Source organism: Mustelus asterias, chromosome 17 (assembly GCF_964213995.1).
Source record: "Mustelus asterias chromosome 17, sMusAst1.hap1.1, whole genome shotgun sequence".
In the NCBI taxonomy this organism is placed as follows: Eukaryota; Metazoa; Chordata; class Chondrichthyes; order Carcharhiniformes; family Triakidae; genus Mustelus; species Mustelus asterias.
The window spans coordinates 72,781,342-72,805,748 of NC_135817.1; the positions used below are offsets into that span (position 1 = coordinate 72,781,342).

Here is a 24,407-nt window from a genome sequence, read left to right on the forward strand (position 1 = left end):
CTGCCATTCATCAGCCCACTAGCCCAATTGATCAAGATCTCGTTGCAGTGCTAGATAGCCGCCTTCACTGTCCAGTATGCCACCAATCTTGGTGTCATCTGCAAACTTACTAATCTTCCCCCTAAATTCCCATCCAACTATTAATGTAAATGACAAATAACAGTGGACCCAGCACCGATCCCTGAGGCATACTGCTGGTCACAGACCTCCAGTTTGAAAAACAACCCTCTATAACTACCCTTTGTCTTCTGTCATCAAGCCAATTTTATATCCAATTGGCTACCTTACCCTGGATCCTGTGAGATTTAACCTTATGCAACAACCTACAATGCGGTACCTTGTCAAAGGCCTTGCTAAAGTCCATGTAGACAACATCAACTGCACTGCCCTCATCTACCTTCTTGGTTACCCCTTCAAAAAACTTAATCAAATTCGTAAGACATGATTTTCCACTCACAAAGCCATGCTGACCACCCCTAATCAGACTTTGCCTCTCTAAATGCCTGCAGATCCTGTCTCTCAGAATACTTTCCAATAACTTACCCACTACAGACGTTAGGCTCACTGCCTTGTAGTTCCAGGCTTTTCCATGCAGGCCTTAAACAAAGGCACAACATTTGCCACCTTCCAATCTTCAGGCACATCATTTGTGGTTGTCAATGATTCAAATATCTCTGCTAGGGGACCCGCAATTATCTCCCTTGTCTCCTTCGGTTTGAGGACATCATAAAGTATGCCACCTTGTCATAGAAATGAGTTGTGCAGCTGGAAGGTTATTCTGTTTTAAGTTATTGGATATTTGCTTAGAAAGCAGGCGTTTGCACTTGAGGTTTGGTGTAACCTGCAGCTCATTGAGTTGGGGGAGCCAAAGAAGAGGAATATTAGTCAGGCCTGTACTTAAGCAGAGAAAATATGAACTTAGTTGTTCATTGCCTTGATGGCAGCTTGAGCTCATTTTGGATTTTATATGGGGAACAGCAGCTGGAACATTTGCCTAATTTGCAGCTAGGTAAGCAATCTACAGTGGCCCACAGAGCTCTGTGGCTGCAAATAGTCAGCAGAGTTAGCTTGGAAGGCTGTGAATAAGAAGTTGGGTATTTGCCAGCAACCAGGATAAAGGAGTGAGGCATCCACAGTCATGAGATCTTCACGAAAAGTTGAGGGTCCCACAGCCAAAAAAACTAATGGAAGGTCCCCCATAAAATCTTACCTCAGAGGAAATTCCAGAGGGCTCTGGTTTGTGGAGGGGTGAGGGCAGTAAAAAAAAGAACCAAGTTCATGGCATAAATAGTTATCAATTATAGTGTTAAGTTAATTGTGGTGTTTTGCTTAATTATACATAAAAATAATGATTGTATTTGTAAAAAATAGCTTGAAATACGAAAAAGGAACAGACCATTCAGCCCCTCAGAGTCTGCTCTGCCATTTAGTATGATCATGACTGATCTGATAGTAACAATCTGCATCCTGCCTACCCCTGATAATCTATCACCCCCTTGTTTACCGCCTACCCTTGTTAACCTATTGCCCCCTTGTTTACCAGAAATCTATCTAGCTCTGCCCTAAAAATATTCAAACACATTGCTTCCACTAGCTTTTCAGGTGGAGAGTTCCAAAGACACAACCCTTTAAAAGAAAGATTTTCACCTCATCTCTGTTTTAAATGGGTGATCCCTTACTTTTAAACAGCGACTCCTAGTTTTAGATTCTGTGACAAGAAGGGTGTCTTCACATCCACCCTGTTAAGAACCCTCAGGATCGTATATGTTTCAATCAAGTCACCTCTCACACTTGTAAGCTCCAGCGGATATAAACCTAGCCTGTCCAACCTTATCTCATAAGACAAGCCATCCGTTCCAGATATTAGACTGGTAAACCTTCTCTGAACTTCCAGTGTCTTTACGTCCTTCCTTAAATATCGTGACCAATATTATACACAGTACTCTAAATGTGGTTTCGCTAGTGCCCTGCACAATTGAAGCACAACCTCTGTACTTTCATATTTAGTTCCCCTTGCAACAAGTGATAACATCGTATTAGTTATCCGAATTACTTATTGTACCTGTAGACTAACCTTTTGTGATTCATGCACCTGTGTACCTCAGAGCTCTGAAATCTCTCACTATTTAAATATGCTTTTTTAATTTTTTTCTTTCCAAAATGGACAGTTTCACATTTTCACACATTATATCCATTTGCCAGATCTTTGCCCACTCAGTTAAACTATCCATATCTTTTTGTAGCCTCTTTATGTTTTCTGCATAACTTATATTCCCAGTTATCTTTGTGTCATCAGCAAATTTTCCTCAATCCCTTCGTCAAAGTCATTTATATAAATTGTAATCAGTTGAGGTCCCACCACTGGTCCCTGTGGGACACAATTTGTTACATCTTGCCAACCTGAAAAAGACTCATTTTTGCCTACTCTCTACTTCCTGTTAACCAGCCAATCTATTATTATCTATGCCAATATAGTGTTTCCATGAGCTTTTATTTTCTGCAATAACCTTTGAACTTTATCAAATTCCTTCTGGTAATCTAAGTACAGTACATCCCTTTATCCACAAAATATGTTATATCCTCGCAGAACTCCAATAAGTTGGTTAAACATGATTTCCCTTTCACAAAACCATGTTGTTTCTGTCTGCCTTGAGCTTATCCAAGTGGCTATAACGTGTTTAATGACGAATGTTAAGCTAACTGGTCTGTAGCTTCCAGCTTTCTGTCTCCCTGCCTTTTTGAAAAATGAATTTACATTTGCTATCTTCCAAATTAAGGTACCTTCCCCAAATTGAGGGGGTTTTGGAAAATTAAAACCAATGCATCAACTATCTCACTAGACGCTTCTTTTAAGACGCTAGGATGAAGTACATCAGGACCTGGGCTTGTTCGCCCACAACTCCAACAATTTACACAGTACCAGTTCTGTAGTGACTGTAATTTTGCTGAGTTCTTCCTTCAAGGGAGGCGATGGCCTAGTGGCCATCACTAGACTATTAATCCAGAACCTCAGCCAATGTCCTGGGGACCCAGGTTTGAATCCCACCATGGCAAGTGGTGGAATTTCAATCCAATAAAAAAAATACCTGGAATTAAGAATCTACCGATGACCATGAAACCATTGTCGATCTTCAAAAAAACCCATCTGGTTCACTAACGTCCTTTAGGGAATCTGCTGGCCTACATGTGACGCCAGAGCCACAGCAATGTGGTTGACTCTCGACTCCTCCAAGGGCATCTAGGGGTGGGAAATAAATGCTGGCCAGCCAGCAACGCCCATGTCCCACGAATGAATATTTAAAAGAAAAATTCCTGGTTTATAGCTGCTTCTGGGATGGTACTCTAGAGTGAAGACTGATGCAAAGTACCAGTTTAATTTATCTGCAACCTCCTTGTCAGTTCTCCAGATTAACCTATACAGGACAAATGCTCACTTTCGTTAAATTTTTAAAATATTTATGAAAAAACTCTTACTACTTTTTTATATTTCTGGTTAGCTTTCTCTCGTACTCTATTTTTTCCCTCCTTATCAATCCACCATCCATTGATGTTCCATATATTCTGTCCATTCTTCTGACCTATCACCTGTCTTTGCACAATTATAAACTTTTTCTTTAAGTTTGATACTATCTTTAACCTTTCTAGTTAATAATGGATGATGGATCTGTCTCTTGCACATTTTCTTTTTGGAATTTAACCATTCTGTGTATTCTGAAATATCCTGTTAAATGTTTGCCATTGCATCTCTACTGACCTATCCCTTAACCTAATTTACCAAAGCTCAGCTTTCATACCCCCATAATTGCCTTTATATAAATTCAAGAGACAGTCTCAGAACTATTCCTCTCTCCCTCAAACTGAATGTAAATTTAATCATATCATGGTCACTGCTACCTAAGGGCGCCTTTATTATGAGGTCATTAATTACCCCCTCGTTGCACAATAACCTGCTCTCTGGTTGGTTCCAAAACATGCTGTTCTGACAAACTATCCGGAAAACATTCAATTAACTCCTCATCTAGGCTACCTTTGTCCATCTGACTTTTCCAGTCTTTAGATTAAAATCTCTTATAATTATCACCATTCTTTTCTGATAAGCTCTCATTATTTCTTCCTTTATGCTCCAACCTATCGTGTGGTTTCGGTTAGGGGGCCTGTGCGCTACTCCCATAAGTGACTTCTTGCCTTTACCATTTCTCATCTCTACCGAAACTGTTTCCAGACCCTGGTTTCCTGGTTCATTCCTCGGTGTTGTGCTAATAACATCATTAGCTAACCGAGCCACCCCTCCACCTTTTCCTTGTTTTCCTGTCCTTCCTAAATTTCCTGTACTCATCAATATTCAGGTCCCAATCCATTTCTTCCTGCAGCAATGCTTCTGTAATGGCTATCAGATCATACTTCTTTATTTCTATGTGCGTTCTCGGTTCACCCCACAGATCTTGTGATGATGTTCTGTCAGTTAAACATGAAGTGTTTGGATTTCTATTTACACGTTAATTGTCTCTAATAGGATTGTAACTAAAGTTCAAAACTGATCGCGGTGGTGAGTGTAAGGAATGAAGCTGAGGCCTTTGCTGAGGACTGCTCGTTTAGAGTTAGAAGGAATAGTGAAAAGTAATTTGTGTTAAATGAAAAATAAAATGTACTTTTCTTTGTAAAGACACTTACTAACACATCATAGATAATAGATAAGATTAGAACATTTATAACCTAAAAGAAGACAGACCTTTTACTCTGCCAAACATATGTAGCAATATGAAATTCTTGCATCATAGTAAATTTGTCCAGAGAAAATATTAAATACAACCATTGATTTTTTTTTCTTATTATTTCTATTCCAGGTACAACTTGCTGGAACAACTTTGCAGCCAACTGCTTCACAAACATTAAATTTGCAGGTAAGCTACTTTGATACCCTGGAAAATTAGAGGAACCTTTTTTTTTGTTCTAAAATGTTTTCATTACTGTGCGGAGAGATAATAGGTAAGAATTAGCTGCCCTATTTGATGAAAGGGAAATGCCTTGCTTTCCTATCAGGGGAAAAAATACTATTTGCTGCCAAGGAAATGACCTTTTGTCACATTTTTTTGCTTTCTCAAAAGAAACTGTTCATGGTTGCCATGGCAAATTTCAATCTCGAAGACTAGCAATGGCAAACGAATTTATCTCCAGAAACAGGCTGTTTGCAACTCTGCACTGTAATTATCTTGGGTGTAATAGACAGAATTCATCACTGGTTCATTCTAAGCATTGGGTATTACAGCAGAAAATGAAAATTTAAGTGCTGTGTCAAAGTAGTTAATTGTCATAAACCTTTATATTCCTAGCTTTTATGTGTTTCATATAAAGTAACAGATAATGCTGGAAATACTTGGGTCTAGCAGCATTTGTGCAGGGAGAAACCGAGCTAATGTTTCAGGTTGATGACTTACTGTATTTCACAATGGTGCTTTTTGTGCCACTATGTGCGTGTTTACACAATTTGAAAGAAAAGCATCCAATTAGTGATTCCAGATATGTTAAAAAAATTAATGATTTGACTGTTGTAAATATTGTTCTCTGAGTCTTGATAGGGAAAAAAACTGGCAGGATTAGTTCCACACAGCCATTTTTGAGTGTCACAGTTCATGCATAACACTCCAGTATTATGTATGTCAATCGAGGAAACTAGTGAATGTTGACTAATAGTTTCAAAAAAGGTTGTCAGAAAACCCTAAAAGCTGATGATTCTAATTTTGTTACAGTTTGAAACCTTCTAAAGTAATAGTTAAGATGCCTTTTTGTAAGTTGAGTTTCAGATGCACACCGCATTCTTTTAAAGTTTGTTTATTAGTCACAAGTAGGTTTACATTAACACTGCAATGAAGTTACTGTGAAATTCCCCGAGTCGCTACACTCCTTGTTTAGGTACAAGGAGGGAGAATTTAGCATAGACAGTACACCTAACCAGCACATCTTTGGACTGTGGGAGGAAACCGGAGCACCGGAACCCACGCAGACACTAGGACAGACAGTGACCCAAGCCGGGAATCGAACCCGGGTCCCTGGCGCTGTGAGGCAGCAGTGCTAACCACTATGCCACTGTCATTTTGATGGGGAAAAAAAACGCATGTAGCCTGAAGTGTTAAATTGAAGAACAAAATTCATGGTTCATTTCTAGGGAATCTGGAAAATTTGAAATTTTAAAATGAGTGATTTATACTTCAAAATAAAAGTTTTCACTTTTTTCTTGAAAGTAAATGCTATTTTGCCAGGAGCTGCATCCATACCCAATTCTCTCCATTTCATTTAGGCACAATCTACCCCATCTGAATCTACTTCAAGACCTTTTTTGATCTATTCTCTCACCCTCCAACTCCATTTTTTTTATTCTAGCACTGTACTCCCTCATTCTCCTCTCCAGAGTTCAACCTGGTATCCTTCCCCACAACCTTGCTTGCCACTGCATTAATACTGGCACTGCTCCTACTGAACTGTTGTAACTACTTGCTGATTATGCCTACTTGACATAAGGCAAAAATTCTTGTTCTTGAGTGAAATCGTTCCTTCAGGATGCAGAAGCAAGGAGACCATGTAGGATTGCAGCAAAAACAAATGAAGCTGCAGTTATTTCATTTTGCCAGTAGATGGCTGCAGCTGTATAAATAGTGTTCATAAAAAGCGGAGAAAATACGATTTTGCAATCAGTACCACCAAACTCTTTACTGATCTCAATGTATTAACAAGCCATTGAAGAAGATGCGAGAACTGGGCCCCCAGTAACAAGGTGGCAAAGGATGAAGAAGCAAAGGGTAAACTGTTTTCTTGTCATTAAAGTTGGCTTCTAGAAAGTGTTCTGCCTGTTTTTGAACCTGTAATTTAAAATGGACAATTTCACTTGACTTGGAGTCCAGACCTCAAGGCCACTAATGAAGTTTTGCCTCCAAAATGGCATTTGTGGTGTTTGTGCACGCTTCTGGTGCTGGATACTAATTTGGTGAGGAAGTTGGCATGTGCAGGCAGCATCCACCTGAAATATGCAAAGTAGGCAGATTGTGTTAAATTCATTTGATATCAGCTGTGTCGTTTTGGATCTCAACACTCCAGCAAATGCCCTTTCTCACATGGCTAAATGTATGTTCAGCAGCAGGGCACTCCACAGCACAATTTAAAGTGATCATCAACTACTTTTAGATTAGTTGGTGATTGATTTCTGCCAGTTCTTCAGTTACAGACAGTGAATAATGATTTTTTTCAGATCCTGAAAGTTGATATCCTCTACTAGGACTGGCATGGCTCGTGCTGAAGAAGTTTGTCCTGACTTTGAAGATTGGGGACAAACCACTTGCTGCCAAACATTGTTTCAGTTGTATAAATATTTCTTGGACCACACAAGATGGGGAGAATGAGCAGAGGTAACACGGAGCAAAACAACTGCTGGAAGTAGGAGGAGGACTCTGACCAGGTATCCATATCTGCTCAGGATGTTGAGGGAGCAGTTTTCCTATCTGAACTTCAATGAGGCACATTGTGTCAGGCATCTCCACTTCACTAAATATGTCCTCCTTGAAATCTGCCACCTGCTGCAGCCACAACTGCAATCTTGGAGCAAAGCAAAGACAGCATTGCCGCAGTGGCTGGGAAGGGGAACATGGCAATTAACCTTTTTTGGCTTCTTCCAGGCAGAAGCAGGCGCTATCTCCAGTTTGCTCTCCACTGTTGTATAAAGGAAGTCACCAAAGCTCTGTTTTGCAAGAGTTGGTAACAGTTCATTCTCCATTATGTCAGAGAGAAGCAGGTGGAACAAGCACATCGCTTTGCAAGAATTGCAAGTTTCTGTAAGGCGCTGGCTACCATCAACTTTTTTTAATACATTCATGGGACATGGACGTCGCTGGTTAGTCAGCATTTATTGCCCATCCCTAACTGCCCGAGGGTAGTTTAGAGTCAATCACATTGCTGTGGGTCTGGAGTCATATGTAAGCCAGACTAGGTAAGGATGGCAGATTTCCTTCCCTAAAGCACATTAGTGAACCAGATGGGTTTTTACGACAATCAACAACGGTTTCATGGTCATCATTAGATTCTTAATTCCAGATATTTTTAATTGAATTCAAATTTCACCATCTGCCGTGGCGGGATTTGAACCCGGGTCTCCAGGACATTAGCTGAGTTTCTGGATTAATCGTCTAGCGATATTACCACCAGGCCACGCCTCCCCATATACATCACTTTGCAGGTGCTGTTGGTCAGCTGAAAGTGACTCCACTCCCTTAACGTCCAGTTGCTGGGTGACCATACACAGCATATTGTGCAGGTCAGTGACTCGTATCCTGCAGCAGGCGTGATGCCTTCATTCTGTAACAGTCGGCTATGCCATCTGCATTGGAGTCACCACGACAAACCAGAGAGTGGCTGTGTGGCAGGCCAATTCTTTGGCAACATGGCTGGTGATTCCAGTGTGCAGTGCACTTATAAGTGGGTAGTATGCACACAAAAAAGGTCATGCTGCCATAAGAAATGTAATAGAACTAACCACTGGTAGAACAAACGACAAAGATACTTAACAATGCTTACGCTGCCTTCTCCCCACTGGAGGAGCCCAGCAGTACTAAGGAAAGTACGTGTCAAGGTTTGCATTGGTTTCTGAATGCTGCACAACTTCGCCATAATGGGGGCGCAATGCTTGCCACCAGCTGTCCAGCAATTAGCTGGGGAGGAAGAGGGATACACCCCTTTGAGGTTGGGCATTTCGTGATCAACTCTTCAAGCTACAGCATGAGTAAGTGCAACTCCAATTCTCCATTCACCAGGTTCCGCTCCAAATCAAGAACCTGACTGGGAATCATAGAATCTCTACAGATTCGGCCCATCGAGCCTGTACCGACCACATCCCACCCAGGCCCTATCCTTGTAACCCCACATATTTACCGTCCTAATCTCCTTGACACTAGGGTCAATTTAGCAAGGCCAATCAACCAAACCCGCACATCTTTGGACTGTGGTAGGAAACCAGGGGAAACCCACACAGACACAGGGAGAAAGTGCAAACTCCACATAGACAGTGACCCGAGGCCGGAATTGAACCTGGGTCACAGCTGTGAGGCAGCTGTTATTGTCACTGGGTCAAACCTTGGAATTTTCCATGTAACAACACTATGGACGCAGCAGCACCATACGAGTTGCAGCAGTTCAAAACAAGGCAGCTCAGGCTAGGCATTAAGTGCATTCTTTGCCAGCAATGCCCACATCCCATGACTTATCTCTTACTGACCATCACAGCTTCTGCTTGACCACACTGAAATAAAGCCACCAGATTTATAAATCATGTCATGCTGTACATAAAAATGTCAACTAATGTGGAAGGCTGCTCACTTTCAGTGAGGGAGGCTGCAGATGACTTTGTAGAGCAACCAGCAGCTCTAGTCCGAGATGACCTGACTTTAAACTGCAGTGACATGACATGGATGGCTGCACCTGCTGTCAGGCAATAGCAAGGACACTGACACAATGGCATTTGGCAGAACAAATGCTGTCTTTCTGTGAGAGGCCAGCAGGTATATCGTCTAGGGAGTCACTACCGCTCTTCCATGGTGTCAATCTGTTGGAGGACAGATTGCTGGACTGCTGAGAGACCATGTACGCTCCTTTAATCACTTGTGTCCACAGACAACCTGGCAGCATTTGAGCTTATGTGGCAGCAAACTCAGCTTGCTGAGTGAAGTGTGTGTTTGCTTAGCAACAAGCAACCTTGCATGAGAAACTTGCTGAATTTTCACTGTGGCATTAGGTGGCTTCTGCTTATGTTGCAGTGGAAGCTGAGATATAAACTATCAGACACTTCAAGTTTGTTAATGGAGTTGCCCACCACTTACAAACGGGAAAGGATGGACTACGAGCTCTGTGTAAAGCCCTAGATCAAACTGTTGTCATATTCCTCCATGCCTCTTGATACTGACAGCAAGTTTTCTGACAGATCCGCCATTGCACTTAGCATTTCGTTCTGCATACCCATCAAACCTGCTGAATGCCACCCATTGAAGTTCTCACCTGAGCCCTCTGTAGCAACACTCATGTGCAACTTGCTTTTCTGTGAGCTGGTACCTATGCTAACCTCACCATCTGCCGTGACTGCAGGCCACTCATGCCCGTCATCAGTGTGTGAAGATTCTGCCTCTGACCCATCCTGCAGGCGGTGATGCTTTTTGTTATCTGCTATTTTCTTTCACAACTGCCTGATGAGGGTGAACTTCTTCAGTGTCTGAAAGAAGAAAGATTGAAAGGTTTGTGATCAGTGGAGGACACAAAGAAAGTGGTCCATCTTTACACAATCTGCTTGTATACCAAAAATGATTGTGAGATTGTGGGAAAGTGTGTGAGGGTGGAGTAAAACTATGAATTTATAGGTATACGTTTTCATTGTTGGTAGATGAGTGGGATTGCAGTGTACTCAGCAGTGAGAGATATGAAATTGGTGTGATATGACACTGAAGATATATTCACTGACTTTAATTGTTTGTGTGAAGTCTATTGTAATTGCTGCTCCCAGTGCCATCTCCTATACATTAGGAAGACTAAACGCAGACTGGATAACTGCTTTGCGGAACACCTTCGTTTAGTTCGCAAGCATGACCCCAACCTTCCTGTTGCGTGCCATTTTAACTCAGCACTTTGCTGTCATGCCCCCTGTCCTTGGCCTGCTGCAATGCTGCAGTGAAACCTGGCGCAAACTGGACGAGCAGCATCTCATCTTCCGGTTGAACATGTTGCAGCCCTCGGGACACGATGTTGAGTTTGGCAACTTTATATTTTGACCTTTTTCCTCCATCTTAACCCCCCTCCCTTTTTTTAAAATATCCTACACATATATTGCCTCAGTGCACACACACAATGTACACACACAGTGTACACACCAGGCTATTGTCTTTTGTTCTTAAGTTGCTACATGTTCTCCCTCCCTTCAATTTTGAAGAATTCATAGTACTTGACACTAACTCTTTCTCTCCTAATAGATGCTGGCAGAACATAAGAACTAGGAACTGGAGTAGGTCATCTGGCCTCTCGAGCCTGCTCCGCCATTCAATAAGATCATGGCTGATCTTTTCGTGGACTCAGCTCCACTTACCCGCCTGCTTACCATAACTCTTAATTCCTTTACTGTTCAAAAATTTATCTATCCTTGCCGTAAAAACTTACGAGGTAGTCTCAACTGCTTCACTGGGCAGGGAATTTCACAGATTTACAACCCTTTGCGTCAAGAAGTTCCTCCTTAACTCAGTCCTAAACCTGCTCCCCCTTATTTTGAGGCCATGCCCCCGAGTCCTAGTTTCATCTGCCAGTGGAAACAATCTCCATGCTTCTATCTTATCTATTCCTTTTGTAACCTTGTATGTTTCTATAAGATCTCCCCTCATTCTTCTGAATTTCAATGAGTATAGGCCCAGTCTACGCACTCTCTCCTCACTGCTGAGTTTTTCAGGATTCCTCTGTTCTTGCCTTTATTAGCTGAGGCATTGAATTTTCGAGCTGGGAAGTTATGCTAGAATTGTATAAAACACTGGTTAAGCCACAAAGCTGGAGTACTGCATGCAGGTTTGGTCATCGCACTGTATGAAAGATGTGTTTACATTAGAGAGGAGATTTTTGCGATGTTACCTGGACTGGGGCATTTTAATTATGATGAAAGATTAGAAAAAGGAGGATTGTTTTCTTTGAAACAGAGAAAGTTGAGGGGAGACTTAATTGAAGTGTATAAAATCAAGGGGTCTAAATAGAGTGAATCAAAAGACTCTGCCCCCCTTGGCCGAGAGTCCATAATCAAGGGGTAGGAGACTGGGAGGGGATTTAAGGGGAAACTTTTGCCCAGAATGAGAGGGAACTGAACTCGCTGCCGGAAGTATTGGTAAAGGCAGAAACCCTCATATAGCATTTAAGGAGTGCTTGGATATACACTTGAAGTGCTGTAACTTATAAGGCTGAATGGGATTAGGCTGGGTGACTCCTTGCCAGCCGATGCAGACATGATGGGTCGTATAGTCTTCTGTGCTGTAAATCCCTATGACAAAGCAATTTATAGCAGAAGTAAAACTTGAAAAAGCAAGAGTAATTGTACAGAAATGGCTCCAAGAGGGAGTGGGTGGAAATGACAACTTGATATTGTATTAGAGTAGAGTTGATTGGATTTCAAATAGACCAAATGGTAGTAATGCTTTTGTGATGGAAAAATTACATATTTTTAATGATTGTGAGCACTGTTCACAAATTAGAAACTATTTCAGTACCAAAATGTACTTGATGGTGGTGCTGTTGAACTTGTATAAATCTGTTTTTAGCAAAGCAGGTTCACTTTATATGCAACAGTACAGAAGAACTAATAAAAGTAATTGAAAATGCATTTTTGTATAAAATTTCACAACTTATTTTATAAATGGTGAGCACCAGAAATCTTTCTCCAAATTGATGTGCAATAATTATTGATTGTCAGGAATTTCAACTAAAATCAATGGTCCTGGATGCAACCAACTACGTTTTGAAGCATGAAATTTCAACCCTGGTTGAATGTATTTGATGCTGAAAGACTGTTTGTCATGTAATCCTCACCCCCTCAAGTCAGCAGGATGGAGGGCGACTGACTTTGCCATCCATTTCCCGATCCGGCTGGAGCACAAAATGGGCTTTATTCTGCTGAAACCATGCAACACTCTAGGATATTCACATAGAACAAAAATAACCTATAGTTTTTTTTTTTCACTATGAAACTGCTATGCCTGCCTTTCTCCATCCAGATTTCCTTCTGAAAGCAATTGTGAGGAGATCATGGAATGCTTTTTGTCACTGACTGAGTCCATCCATTCATCTGCCTCTGCTCTTTCCGCCCTTTCATACCCAATTATACATCTTTCCAGGCTTCCAATGCTCTCACCCACTCATGCTGAACCATGCCTTATCTTACCCGTGCTATCTTGAAGCTCATTTTCTCGAAGAGATCCCGCTCTTTCTTCTGACCCCGACTAAAATGCTGACTGTCCAACTTCCCTTTTTGTCCATTATGCCAGTTGGCATTATAAATGGTTCCCTCTTGGATACTACCCCCTCTGTCTTTATCCCTTTCAGAAATTTACCTTTGACACCTCTGTCTTTGCAAACTCCTGTCCAATTTCCAAGCTCCCTTTCCAAAATCCTTGAACTTGTGTTGCCTCCCAAATCAATGTCCATCTCCAAATAAGCTTCTGCCACTGCTAAAGCTCCAAAACTGGCCTGATCAGTTACAACTTACCTCCTTTGTGACGATGACCATGGTACACCATCCTTCATTGACCTTTCAAAGAATCAATCACACCATCCTCCAATTCCCAGACTGGGCTGACATTGTTTTGCCTAACTCTCACTTGTCCACTAATAATAAGAGCATCTCTAGCAATGATTCTTCTTTGTGACCTGCAGTTTTAGCTTGATTCTCCCAAGGATCTTTCCCTCCTCTATTTTTTTTTACCAACCTGTCACCACCTCCTTCAATCCTCCACTGCATCTTGGTTATCAAGTATCTGTCCCAGCGATCAGTCCTTGCTGTGTTACTGTTTTTTCTAGTCAAATATTGAGAAGTCCAAAGCCAATGACTTTGGCCCTTGCCACATACTCCCATCTTTTACCTCTGCTGAGCTACTGTTCACAGCCTAATTGTCCTATTTAACTCCGAGCTAAACTTCTAATCTTATACTTCCTCCATCACAGATATACAAAATTATGAGAGGCATAGATAGGCTAGTTCGTAAGAATCTTTTCCCTGTGGCAGAGGTGTCTAAGACCAGAGGGTATAGGTTTAAGGTGAGAAGTGTTTTAGAGGGGATCTGAGGAAAATTCATCCCTACTTTGATTACAAAGAACAAAGAAAATTACAGCACAGGAACACGCCCTTCGGCCCTCCAAGCCTGCACTGACCATGCTTCCCGATTGAACTAAAACCCCCTACCCTTTCGGGGACCATATCCCTCTATTCCTATCCTATTCAAGTATTTGTCAAGACACCCCTTAAAAGTCACTACCGTATCTGCTTCCACTACCTCCCCCGGCAGCGAGTTCCAGGCACCCACCACCCGCTGTGTAAAAAACTTGCCTCGTACATCTCCTTTAAATCTTTCCTATAGCAAGGCGACCATAACATAGAACATAGAACAGTACAGCACAGTACAGGCCCTTTGGCCCTCGATGTTGTGCCAGGCTTTGTCCGAAACCAAGATCAAGCTATCCCACTCCCTATCATTCTGGTGTGCTCCATGTGCCTATCCAATAACCGCTTGAAAGTTCTTAAAGTGTCCGACTCCACTATCACAGCAGGCAGTCCATTCCACACCCCAACCACTCTCTGAGTAAAGAACCTACCTCGGACATCCCTCCTATATCTCCCACCATGAACCTTATAGTTATGCCCCCTAGTAACAGCTACATCCACCCGAGGAAATAGTCTCTGAACGTCCACTCTATCTATCCCCCTCATCATCTTATAAATCTCTATTAAGTCGCCTCTCATCCTCCTCTGCTCTAAAGAGAAAAACCCTAGCTCCTGCAACCTTTCCTCATAAGACCTACCCTCCAAACCAGGCAGCATCCTGGTAAATCTCCTCTGCACTCTCTCCAATGTTTCCACATCCTTTTTATAGTGAGATGACCAGAACTGCACACAATATTCCAAATGTGATCTCACCAAGCTCCTGTACAGTTGCAGCATAACCCCACGGCTCTTAAACTCCAACCCCCTGTTAATAAAAGCTAACACATTATAGGCCTTCTTCACAGCTCTATCCACTTGAGTGGCAACCTTTAGAGATCTGTGGATATGAACCCCAAGATCTCTCTGTTCCTCCACTGTCTTCAGAACCCTACCTTTGACCCTGTAATCCACATTTAAATTAGTCCTACCAAAATGAATCACCTCACATTTATCAGGGTTAAACTCCATTTGCCATTTTTCAGCCCAGCTTTGCATCCTATCTATGTCTCTTTGCAGCCTACAACAGCCCTCCACCTCATCCACTACTCCACCAATCTTGGTGTCTTCAGCAAATTTACTGACCCACCCTTCAGCACCCTCCTCCGTTAAATGCTTTCAGACACTTTCTTTGTTGAAAGATGATGTATGCAATTTATTGTTGGACGTTCCATGTTTTCCTGTTTGTGAGCTTTAATGAAAATGGGGGAAATCTTACTATCACTTGTCAAAATGTCAGTTCTGGTGCGAAAACCACTGTGGAGCTCTCCAGGCCCATTCCTGGAATATTCAGTTTGACAGCTTAGAAAAAATGGTGGGTGGGGTTTACAGCATCACTCTGGGGGAGAGGAGACTCTTAGATCAGGCAAAACCAGCTGCACAAAGATAAGGGCACCCCAATCCAAACAGAAAATTACACCCCCCCGCCCTCCCAAACAATCAATGTCAATGTCTGCCTCTGGCAGTGCCCCGTGGCACATATTGACACTGCTTGGCCATGTCCCTCCCAGGGGCTATACTTACCTTTGCACCACTAGAGGGATCCCCTCGACAAATTTGCATTTCTAAAAACCTGTCGAGAAACTCACGAAGAATGAATATTCAGTGAGGGAGGATAATTTGGGGACTAATTCATGATATGAAAATGTATTAAAATGTGTAAAAATCAGGTTCTTGCATCATCGACGTAGGCCAATGAAAATCAGAGAGCGCTGTCATGCAGGAGTGAGCCGCGCTTTTCGAAGCTCACAGGAGTTTGATCCCACTCCGCTGATCCTGCATACAGAGTGCAGGGTAAAAATCTCTCCCCCGCTATACAACCATCTTTGGCAAGTAATACTAATTTTTATGTTTCCTAGATAACTACGTAGTGCCTTTTGTATATTTTCCAATGTACGTTTGCATATTTATTCTATCTAGATTATCTCCTTTTATGTATCCTGTTGCACTTGTTTCTACCTTGCAGTTCTAATTTCTAATCAATACCAGAGGTACATATCATTCATTCGTCGTTTTGGCCGGATAGAGTTCAAGATAAAATATAAATTCAAGAACTTGTAAGCTGTTTTAATATCGCTAAATGGACAGGAGGGTGTTTAATTTAAACAGCCCTGATTTCCCCTCTTAACATCCATTCGTAAATAGAAAGGTGTTTTTGGTTTCTGATTTCCCCCTTTATAAGTGCTGGTGTATTTCCCAACCTCTCAGTTTTAATGTGATCAAGTTCTGTATAAATAACTCCACAGCAAACTCAAAATAGGATGCGCTCAATGGATTAGATTTTTTTTGCACTCCAAGTACGAGGGGAGGGTAGCAACATGGCCTCCTTTTCATTCTTACAAGAGAAAAGAAAGAGGTCTAGGGCAAAGACCTCAGACAAAGTAAGAATTATTGTTTCACGCAAGTCCAGAATCAAAAGTCCAACTAAATTAAGTTAAAGTTTATTTATTAATCACAAGTAAGGGTTACATTAACACTGCAGTGAAATTCCCCTAGTCGCCACAGTCCAGCGCCTGTTTGGGTCAATGCACCTAACCAGCACTTCTTTCAGATTGTGGGAGGAATCCGGAGCACCCGGAGGAAACCTACGCAACTGTGTATTCCTTCACAGAGTTGGCAGGTTGAAGACTAATGCTGGATAATTCACTTTTCTAGTAGAGATGACTTTCACGATGGAAAAGGCACAGAGGGATGAATTAGTCTTGTCAATGCTCGTGCAGAAATTCCAGTAGAAGTAGTGTAAGTGAGGAGCCAAGTATTGAAACCTGGACAGAGCCATTTTTCTGAGTTGGGAGTGGAAGGTCAGTGGAGGTCATGTGCTGTGATTCCCATTTTTCCACTCTGATTTAGACAAAGGATACATATTCCTTTGTTGGGATTCTTGGTTTGGTTAATGTTTCAACCATTAATAATTTGAAAAGTAAGGTCCTTTTTCCTATCAGACTGTTTGGTTCTGTTGATTATGCCTGGCATTAGAAATGTAAATAGCCTTTGCACAATTTCCTTAGATTTGACCTCTGCAGGAGTCATTAGCATATCTTCAAAGATAACAGGATTGCAGTTGTTCTGAATACCAGGCAGTTCCTTTTTTTGCACCATAGTCGGTCATGGTTTCAGTCATTTTAAAGCCTTTGTCCAGTTTTTAAGATTTTTTAAAGTAGCCATTATATATATATTTTATACATAAAGTAGAGTGAGGTCTTAGCCCCCTGACACATTACGCAGGCTTTTGTCTTTTAATTAGAAGAGGACCTCTGGTATTGAGGGATTTTGAGGAGAATTTACAGTTGAAACTGTGTACACAGCTTGGCAATATTAATTGGCAGCTGCATCATTGAAATAGTGATTAACAGTTCTGTTTGGTGTTTTTAAGGTAAAAAGCGAAGAATCGGGGGATTCTTCAACCCAGCAAACGACAACCCAGCCTTCGCTGCAGCCATCTTTACAGACCACCCTTCCACAGACGCAGCTCATGCTTGCTGGAGGGCAGATCACTGGGGTACGTGAAATTGTTGAATCAAATTCAATTTTAAAATCAATAGAAAAATCAAATTACTTGCCCCTCCTCTCCCTTTGTAACCTGTCTCTATCAACTCCTCTTCCTTTTCTCTTAACTCTGCTTTAAGTTGCATTCACCTTCCCCTTTTACCTCAGGTTGTGGGCAAGGTAACTGTAATTAACTCATCGCCCCAGTCTCTCTGCTTTTCTGATTCCACACCCCTTATTTAACCGCTCATATTTATGACCATTTCCTTCTTTGCCTGTTGAGCTTTAGGTCTTTCCAAATAAACTTGTGTGCTTTCTCATCCTGCATTCCATCCATTGCCACTCCATCTGCCTCCCTTGTGAGGACCACATTCTTGGGTGGGCTTTGTTTCTGTTTTGATCTTTCCACATGCTCCACATGAGTATCTTTCCTCATAGATTTTCTTCTCTAATTCTCCACTGTTCTCTCAATCTTTCACTCTTACCAATTTTTCTTCTTGTTTCCCTTTGTTAGACAGCTTCTTCCCTGCTGCCGTCAGACTTTTGAATGGACCTACCTCGCATTAAGTTGATCTTTCTCTACACCCTAGCTATAACTGTAAAACTACATTCTGCACTCTCTCGTTTCCTTCTCTATAAACGATATGCTTTATAGCGCGCAAGAAGTAATACTTTTCATTGTATGCTAATACATATGACAATAAATCAAATCAAAAGCAAAAGAGATTGTGGGATAACTCTTCCCCTATCACCTCATCTCTCAGTTGTCCGCATCAAGATGTGTTTTAGAGGAGGTGTTGAACTCCTCTTAGTGTTGTGGTTTTTAGTAATAAACATGGAGCAAACCTTCAGGTAAGTTTAATCCAGAAGAAAAGATAAATATTTATTCGCACAACGCCCCAGAATGAAATGCAACGAGCACACTGATCCTCTCATGCACACACACACACACACACACACACATAAGTAAAGGTGGATTTTAGCAAAGTATGCAGCTAGATTGTTAGCAGAATACAAGAAGCAATTTGTGTTTCGATTGAGTCCTTTAAGATATACTTGGTATAGACCTGGATGGCTAGGCTCTCATGGTTTCCTTGGAGAAGATGAGATGTTGGAAGTCTCTGGCTTTCCAGATGAGGTTATGGCTGAGTTTCTGTAGAGGAAAATCTTTTCAGGTGAAAACAAATTTGGCCCATCCACACTGCCTGAGTTGACTGGTTGTTTGGCAGTGTTCTGTTCTTTTGGCTGGAAGGATTTTTTAAAAATCCAGTTCAATCCAATCAAGTCCAATTCAGAGTCTCAACAAGTGAGACATTCCCGATCCAAGCTGACAAGACAGGGCTCTCACCTCCTGTCTTGAGCTTGATCTGCGTGATCCAAGCTGATTGGAGTAGACATTGCACCTCCTCCAAGGCTTGATCTCATTTGCATCTTAGAACATAGAACATTACAGCGCAGTACAGGCCCTTCGGCCCTCGATGTTGCGCCGACCAGTGAAACCAATCTAAAGCCCATCTAACCTACACTATTCCAATATCATCCATATGTTTATCCAATGACCATTTAAATGCCCTTAATGTTAGCCAAAAGGCTGAGATGCCGCTTTTAAAAATTGCTTCAAGTGAAGCTAAAATGTACCTAATGACTTCAACCAAGTACAGCATGTCGATACTACACTTGATCTTAGCCAAAAGACTGAGAAGCGAGAGATTGTCTTGTATTGGTCTCCCCTCTCCAGGTTTCCCTCGCTTCTTGGAGTCAAAAGTTTTTTATCTGTTTAGGCCACATGATCAAGACTTCTGTTATCCATTCAGAATGATTTAGTCGGAAACCATTGTTATACAATTGAGAATGGTTGATGGTCTTTCACACCTACTTATGATTTGACTGATTTCTTCACAGCTCCCATTCTTAAGTTTCGGGCTTGGAGACAATAAGTCTAGGAGTCCGTAGATTTTGAGTTTTTAGTCAGCCCACAAACAATAGAAGGTGTGAGTTCACAAACGCTTTACAACTTTGTATGCCTATTTAAAGAAGGGCATCCCACCGACAGTTATTTACATTTAAGAACCTCCTAGAAGCATATTCAGACAGGAGTTGATCCTTGCTCTGTCTACAGAAATCACAGTGATCTGACCCTTGGCTGCTATCTTGAATCAAGGTAAATTGTCCGTATGCTGTTGTGCTCTTTTATTTTCAAAGTAAAGCTAATCCATCATCTCCATATGCTTGGGGGTATATGGCATAAGCGTGACACTTTTAATCTGATATTCTTGTCTGATGCCCTTGTGTCCAATAGTGTCCGTAGGTTAGAGGGATTAGTGGGTAAATATGTAGGGATATGGGGTAGGGCCTGGGTGGGATTGTGGTCAGTGCAGACTCGATGGGCCAAATGGCCTCTTTCTGCACTGTAGGGTTTCTATGATTTCTATGAAATAATTAAGGAGGATATCCCTCTGCTCCTGAGCATTATGTAAGCTTAGGGACATTGAGGTATAAAAAAAACCCTTTTACTTAAAATATCCCAAGTTCCAAATTCTTAATTTGTAACAATGGGGTCCTTAGTTGTGCCTGATCTAAAAAGTAAAGCACAAATAACCAGTATTCATGAATCAAGTAGAATTTATTAAGCAAGATTCTACATACAGTTAACAAAAAACAGTGAAGACAACATAGATGGTTCTTATCCCTCAATGCCCTAGGATTCCTTGACTTTTGCCAGCACAGACGATGCCATTCTTCTTCTGTCTCTGAAGCGATGTTACATTGAACCGTGTCTCAGAAGAATCATACCACTGAAACCATGACAAAACTGTGGCAATGAAGATTTTGATTTTCTAACTTTCATCCCTACTTCTGACTGTTTCTTGTTCCTTATTTGGAAGTGTTCCAGGTTACCCTCTTTCTTTAGCTTAAGGAGAGGGTTCCCTGCCGTCATCCCACCCCAGTAACTAGAGTCATGTAAACGGAAGATGAATGTCCATCCCTTATTCTAGACTCCAGGAGGTACATTCCATTGTGAACAAATGACACATCCGTGTAGGTATAGAGCAGTTGTACAAACACCTCATCAGTAATCCAACCTATCGTAAACATTCACATCAGCATGTTTTAACCCAAGTCTCTCGGATACTAAAACCATTAAGAACAAATGTTACTAACACCATAATGTGAGAAAAGAAATGCCTTTCTATTTAAAATACAGATGTTCTGCCCCACAAATTTTGTTAATGAACTAAGGCATTGAGTAAATCAAAACCCAATAATACATGGCTTTTGTTTAAAGAAAAAGTATCATACTAAGTTCAAGCTGTTGAGCTCAACTCTTTTGGTTATTTCTTCAAAGCTGACGAGCCCTAAATTGCACAGTGTAATTAAAACAAATACAATTCTTTTGAACCCAAAATTTTAAAGCAGTGGTTCACAACCAGCGTAGCATGGAATAAGATCCAAAATGTTTCAAAATTCATGGAAATAAACAAATGCTAACCTTTTTCTTCAGCTCAATGGTCAGTATCTGCAAGTCCCAACGAACCTCAGGCAGCCCGTGCATGCGCCGCCAGCGAAAGGGCCACGTGCACAGTTTGGATTTTTACTTTGGTCAGGTCCATCCACATGCACAAAACAATCCAAACCACATGTGTATAGGTGGCCCGAGGTACCTTGAGACTCGGAGATGCTGACCACTGAGCTGAAGACAAAGGTCCTGTACGCCTGTGCAAAAGTCTAATGGCGCAAAAACCCTGTAAGATGTAAGGCAAACTGGAAGAGGGCAAAAGAACAGAAGAGTGGAGAGGGAGAAATAAAAAAAGGTTCCCAGTAAGGGAAGTAGACGGAGGTATGAAACAGAAACTAAAAATGCTGTAATGAGCAGATTTTAAGTGAAGTGAGCTCAGGAGAAGCCCTTGTAGTCGAATAGTTAATCAAAAGAAGCCCCAAAGATCTGAGAAAGGAACCAAAGGTTAAAAGTTGGTTGCCCAATGCTTGCGATGCTGGGAACGGGGGACACAGAGAAGTGTGGCATTTTGGGGAAGATACTCAGACTGTGACAGGAAGGGACAAAAATTTAACGGGAGCAATGTGCCGGCGAATAAAAGTTTAATCAGTGAAAAATGTTGCAACATTAAAATTAATCTAAATGCCCAAAGCATTGCTAATAAAATAGCCAAATTAATGATGCATTTGGGATTGAGATGAGGAGAAATTTATTCATTCAAAGCATTGTGAATCTTATGAATTCTTTATTCCGGTTGATTATGGATGCTCAGTGCTCACATAGATAGACATTTCATCTCTCAGGGAGTCAATGTAAATGGGGTCAGTGGAAATGGGAAATACATGTGAAAGTGGAGTTGAGGCAGCAGATCAGCCATGATGATGTTGAATGGCAGAGCAGGCTCAATGGGCCATATGGTGTATTGATGCTTCTTCCACCTTATTTAACCAATTTCTCAACCCGTCCTGCTGCCTTCAACAATTAGTGTACATTTTCTCTGTTCCTGCATCATCTTTAGAAATGTACTCTTTATTTGTTTTGCCTTGTCTTGCTTCTCCTACCTAAATGTACAACTTCACACTTTTCTGCATTAAATTTCATCTGCCATGTGTCTGCCTATTCCACCAGCCTGTCCATGTCCCCATGTCATTCAAATTGTCAACAGGGTCCAAACTGGTTGTTGAAGCTGAAACCAAGACACAGAGCTTTCCTCTATTGCGAGAGTTTATTGACTTATTCAGTCTCTCAGCTCTCCTTCCACAAGCTCCAGTGTACCAGCTATTCCATATTTTTAGTCTCTTTTAGAAGGTCAATAAAATAAACAAATAACATTCCATGATGGAGCACTGCAACATAAATCAAAATTTTGAAAGGAAACTTGCAAAATCAACAATAATATAATTGTCAGGGATGACGATGCATCCCAGCCTCTGCAGAGCCTATTGTTTGCGGAAAGCCTCAAGTGTACCAGTCCACACTGCGTGTTCCCTCTCCAGGACTACCCAGCTATGAACATAACTGCGGTAAAGGGGCAAACACTCGGGTCAAATGACCCCCTTGATCGGCCACAACCTGGACCTGTTGATGGTCAGGCCCAGGAACAGGCTTACAAGGAGGTACTGCTTCCTCCTGGCCCCACTCCACACCAGGATCCCGTATTTATACTCTTTTTGAATAAAATGAAAAATCAGTAAATTAAACAAGAGATAGGGAATGGTCGCCCAGTGGGGCACGGAAACTAAAACAAGATGGCAATGGATACTTAACTAACAAAATGCACCCCAGCCCCCACGGTCCACCGGTCATGGAAGGCTTGAAGCATGCTGGTGAACGCCATGTGCCTCCTCTCCAAAGTCACCCAGGTGCGAACATAACTGTGGTAGAGGGGCAGACAGTCGGGTTGGACAGTCCCCTTGACCACCCGCTGCCTGGACCTGTTAATGGCCATCTTGACCAGACTTATGAGGAGGTCCTTCTCCCTCTTCACCCCACTCCACACTGGGATCTCTCCCCCACCCCCCCCCCCCCCCCCCCCCCACCAATTTATGTGTGCTCAAAGATCATTAATAACGTGTTTCTCTTAACCATAAAAATGTAATTAACATTAAGAAACCGTACCAATTTAATTTAAAAGACATTGACACAAAGGATAGTGGTAGAATTCTTCCATACAGCTGAATTGTCAAACTGAACGGAAGTTGTTTTAGTCTAAGTAATATTTTTGACTTGTTGCTAATTAGTATTGGCATCTTTTTCTAATTACAATACTTTTGAAGAAAATTTAGGATTTGTCATCAAAAATAAGATGTAGGCTTTGTATTTTTCAGTCGGTGGCATAGCAAGTTTGTGTGCTGTTGAACTGTAAGAAAGCCTTGCTGAGTGATCCAGAGATCTCTGGGACAAGTACTTGTATTTGGATTGGTTGAGTGATGGGTATTTGTGCCCTTGGAGTTGCTGCTGTAGCAGAGATGGTAGTTCCTGTGATATTATGCTGCTGATTTGCTGAATGTTGGACTGCAGTTCTCGATGCCAAATAGATTGTAGCATGTTTAGTTGGGATTTCCAACATGAGCCACTGCGATGTCACCAAACTGTTCATGAAACATTTTGCATTAAATAATCCTCAGTCAGCCAACCAGGAAATAAGAACATAAGAAATAGGAGCAGGAGTAGACCATCTAGCCCCTCGAGCCTGCCCCGCCATTCAATAAGATCATGGCTGATCTGAAGTGGATCAGTTCCACTTACCCGCCTGATCCCTATAACCCCTAATTCCCTTACCGATCAGGAATCCATCTATCCGTGATTTAAACATATTCAACGAGGTAGCCTCCACCACTTCAGTGGGCAGAGAATTCCAGAGATTCACCACCCTCTGAGAGAAGAAGTTCCTCCTCAACTTTGTCCTAAACTGACCCCCCTTTATTTTGAGGCTGTGCCCTCTCGTTCTAGTTTCCTTTCTAAGTGGAAAGAATCTCTCCACCTCTACCCCATCCAGCCCCTTCATTATCTTATAGGTCTCTGTAAGATCCCCCCTCAACCTTCTAAATTCCAACGAGTACAAACCCAATCTGCTCAGTCTCTCCTCATAATCAACACCCCTCATCTCTGGTATCAACCTGGTGAACCTTCTCTGCACTCCCTCCAAGGCCAATATATCCTTCCGCAAATAAGGGGACCAATACTGCACAAAGTATTCCAGCTGCGGCCTCACCAATGCTTGAACACTTGAACAAACACAAACACTTGAAATCAATTTTTTCAACAATTTCCATAGAGCAAAATGAGGGTTACAGTATATGATGTGGCGATGCTGTGCTTAACGCTCTCTCCACTCACATTGTCTATACCTTTAAGACTTGATTACCTGTAAAGATTCGTATTCCAACCATTATTTTGTAAATTGAGTTTGTGTCTTTATTTGCCTTGTTTGTGAACAGAACTCCCACTTACCTGACA

At 41.7% G+C, this 24,407-nt stretch overlaps 1 protein-coding gene across 6 annotated transcripts in view; it reads left to right on the plus strand.

The window, feature by feature from the left end:
- The window catches only part of pou2f1a (POU class 2 homeobox 1a), a 197,330-nt gene that overhangs the window by 124,198 nt on the left and 48,725 nt on the right, over positions 1-24,407 (plus strand). For all 6 annotated transcript variants that reach the window (XM_078232967.1, XM_078232969.1, XM_078232966.1 and 3 more), the window contains 2 exons: positions 4,845-4,901; positions 17,340-17,465. In XM_078232967.1, coding sequence (XP_078089093.1) covers positions 4,845-4,901; positions 17,340-17,465 — 183 coding nt within the window. The remainder of the gene's footprint in view (positions 1-4,844; positions 4,902-17,339; positions 17,466-24,407) is intronic.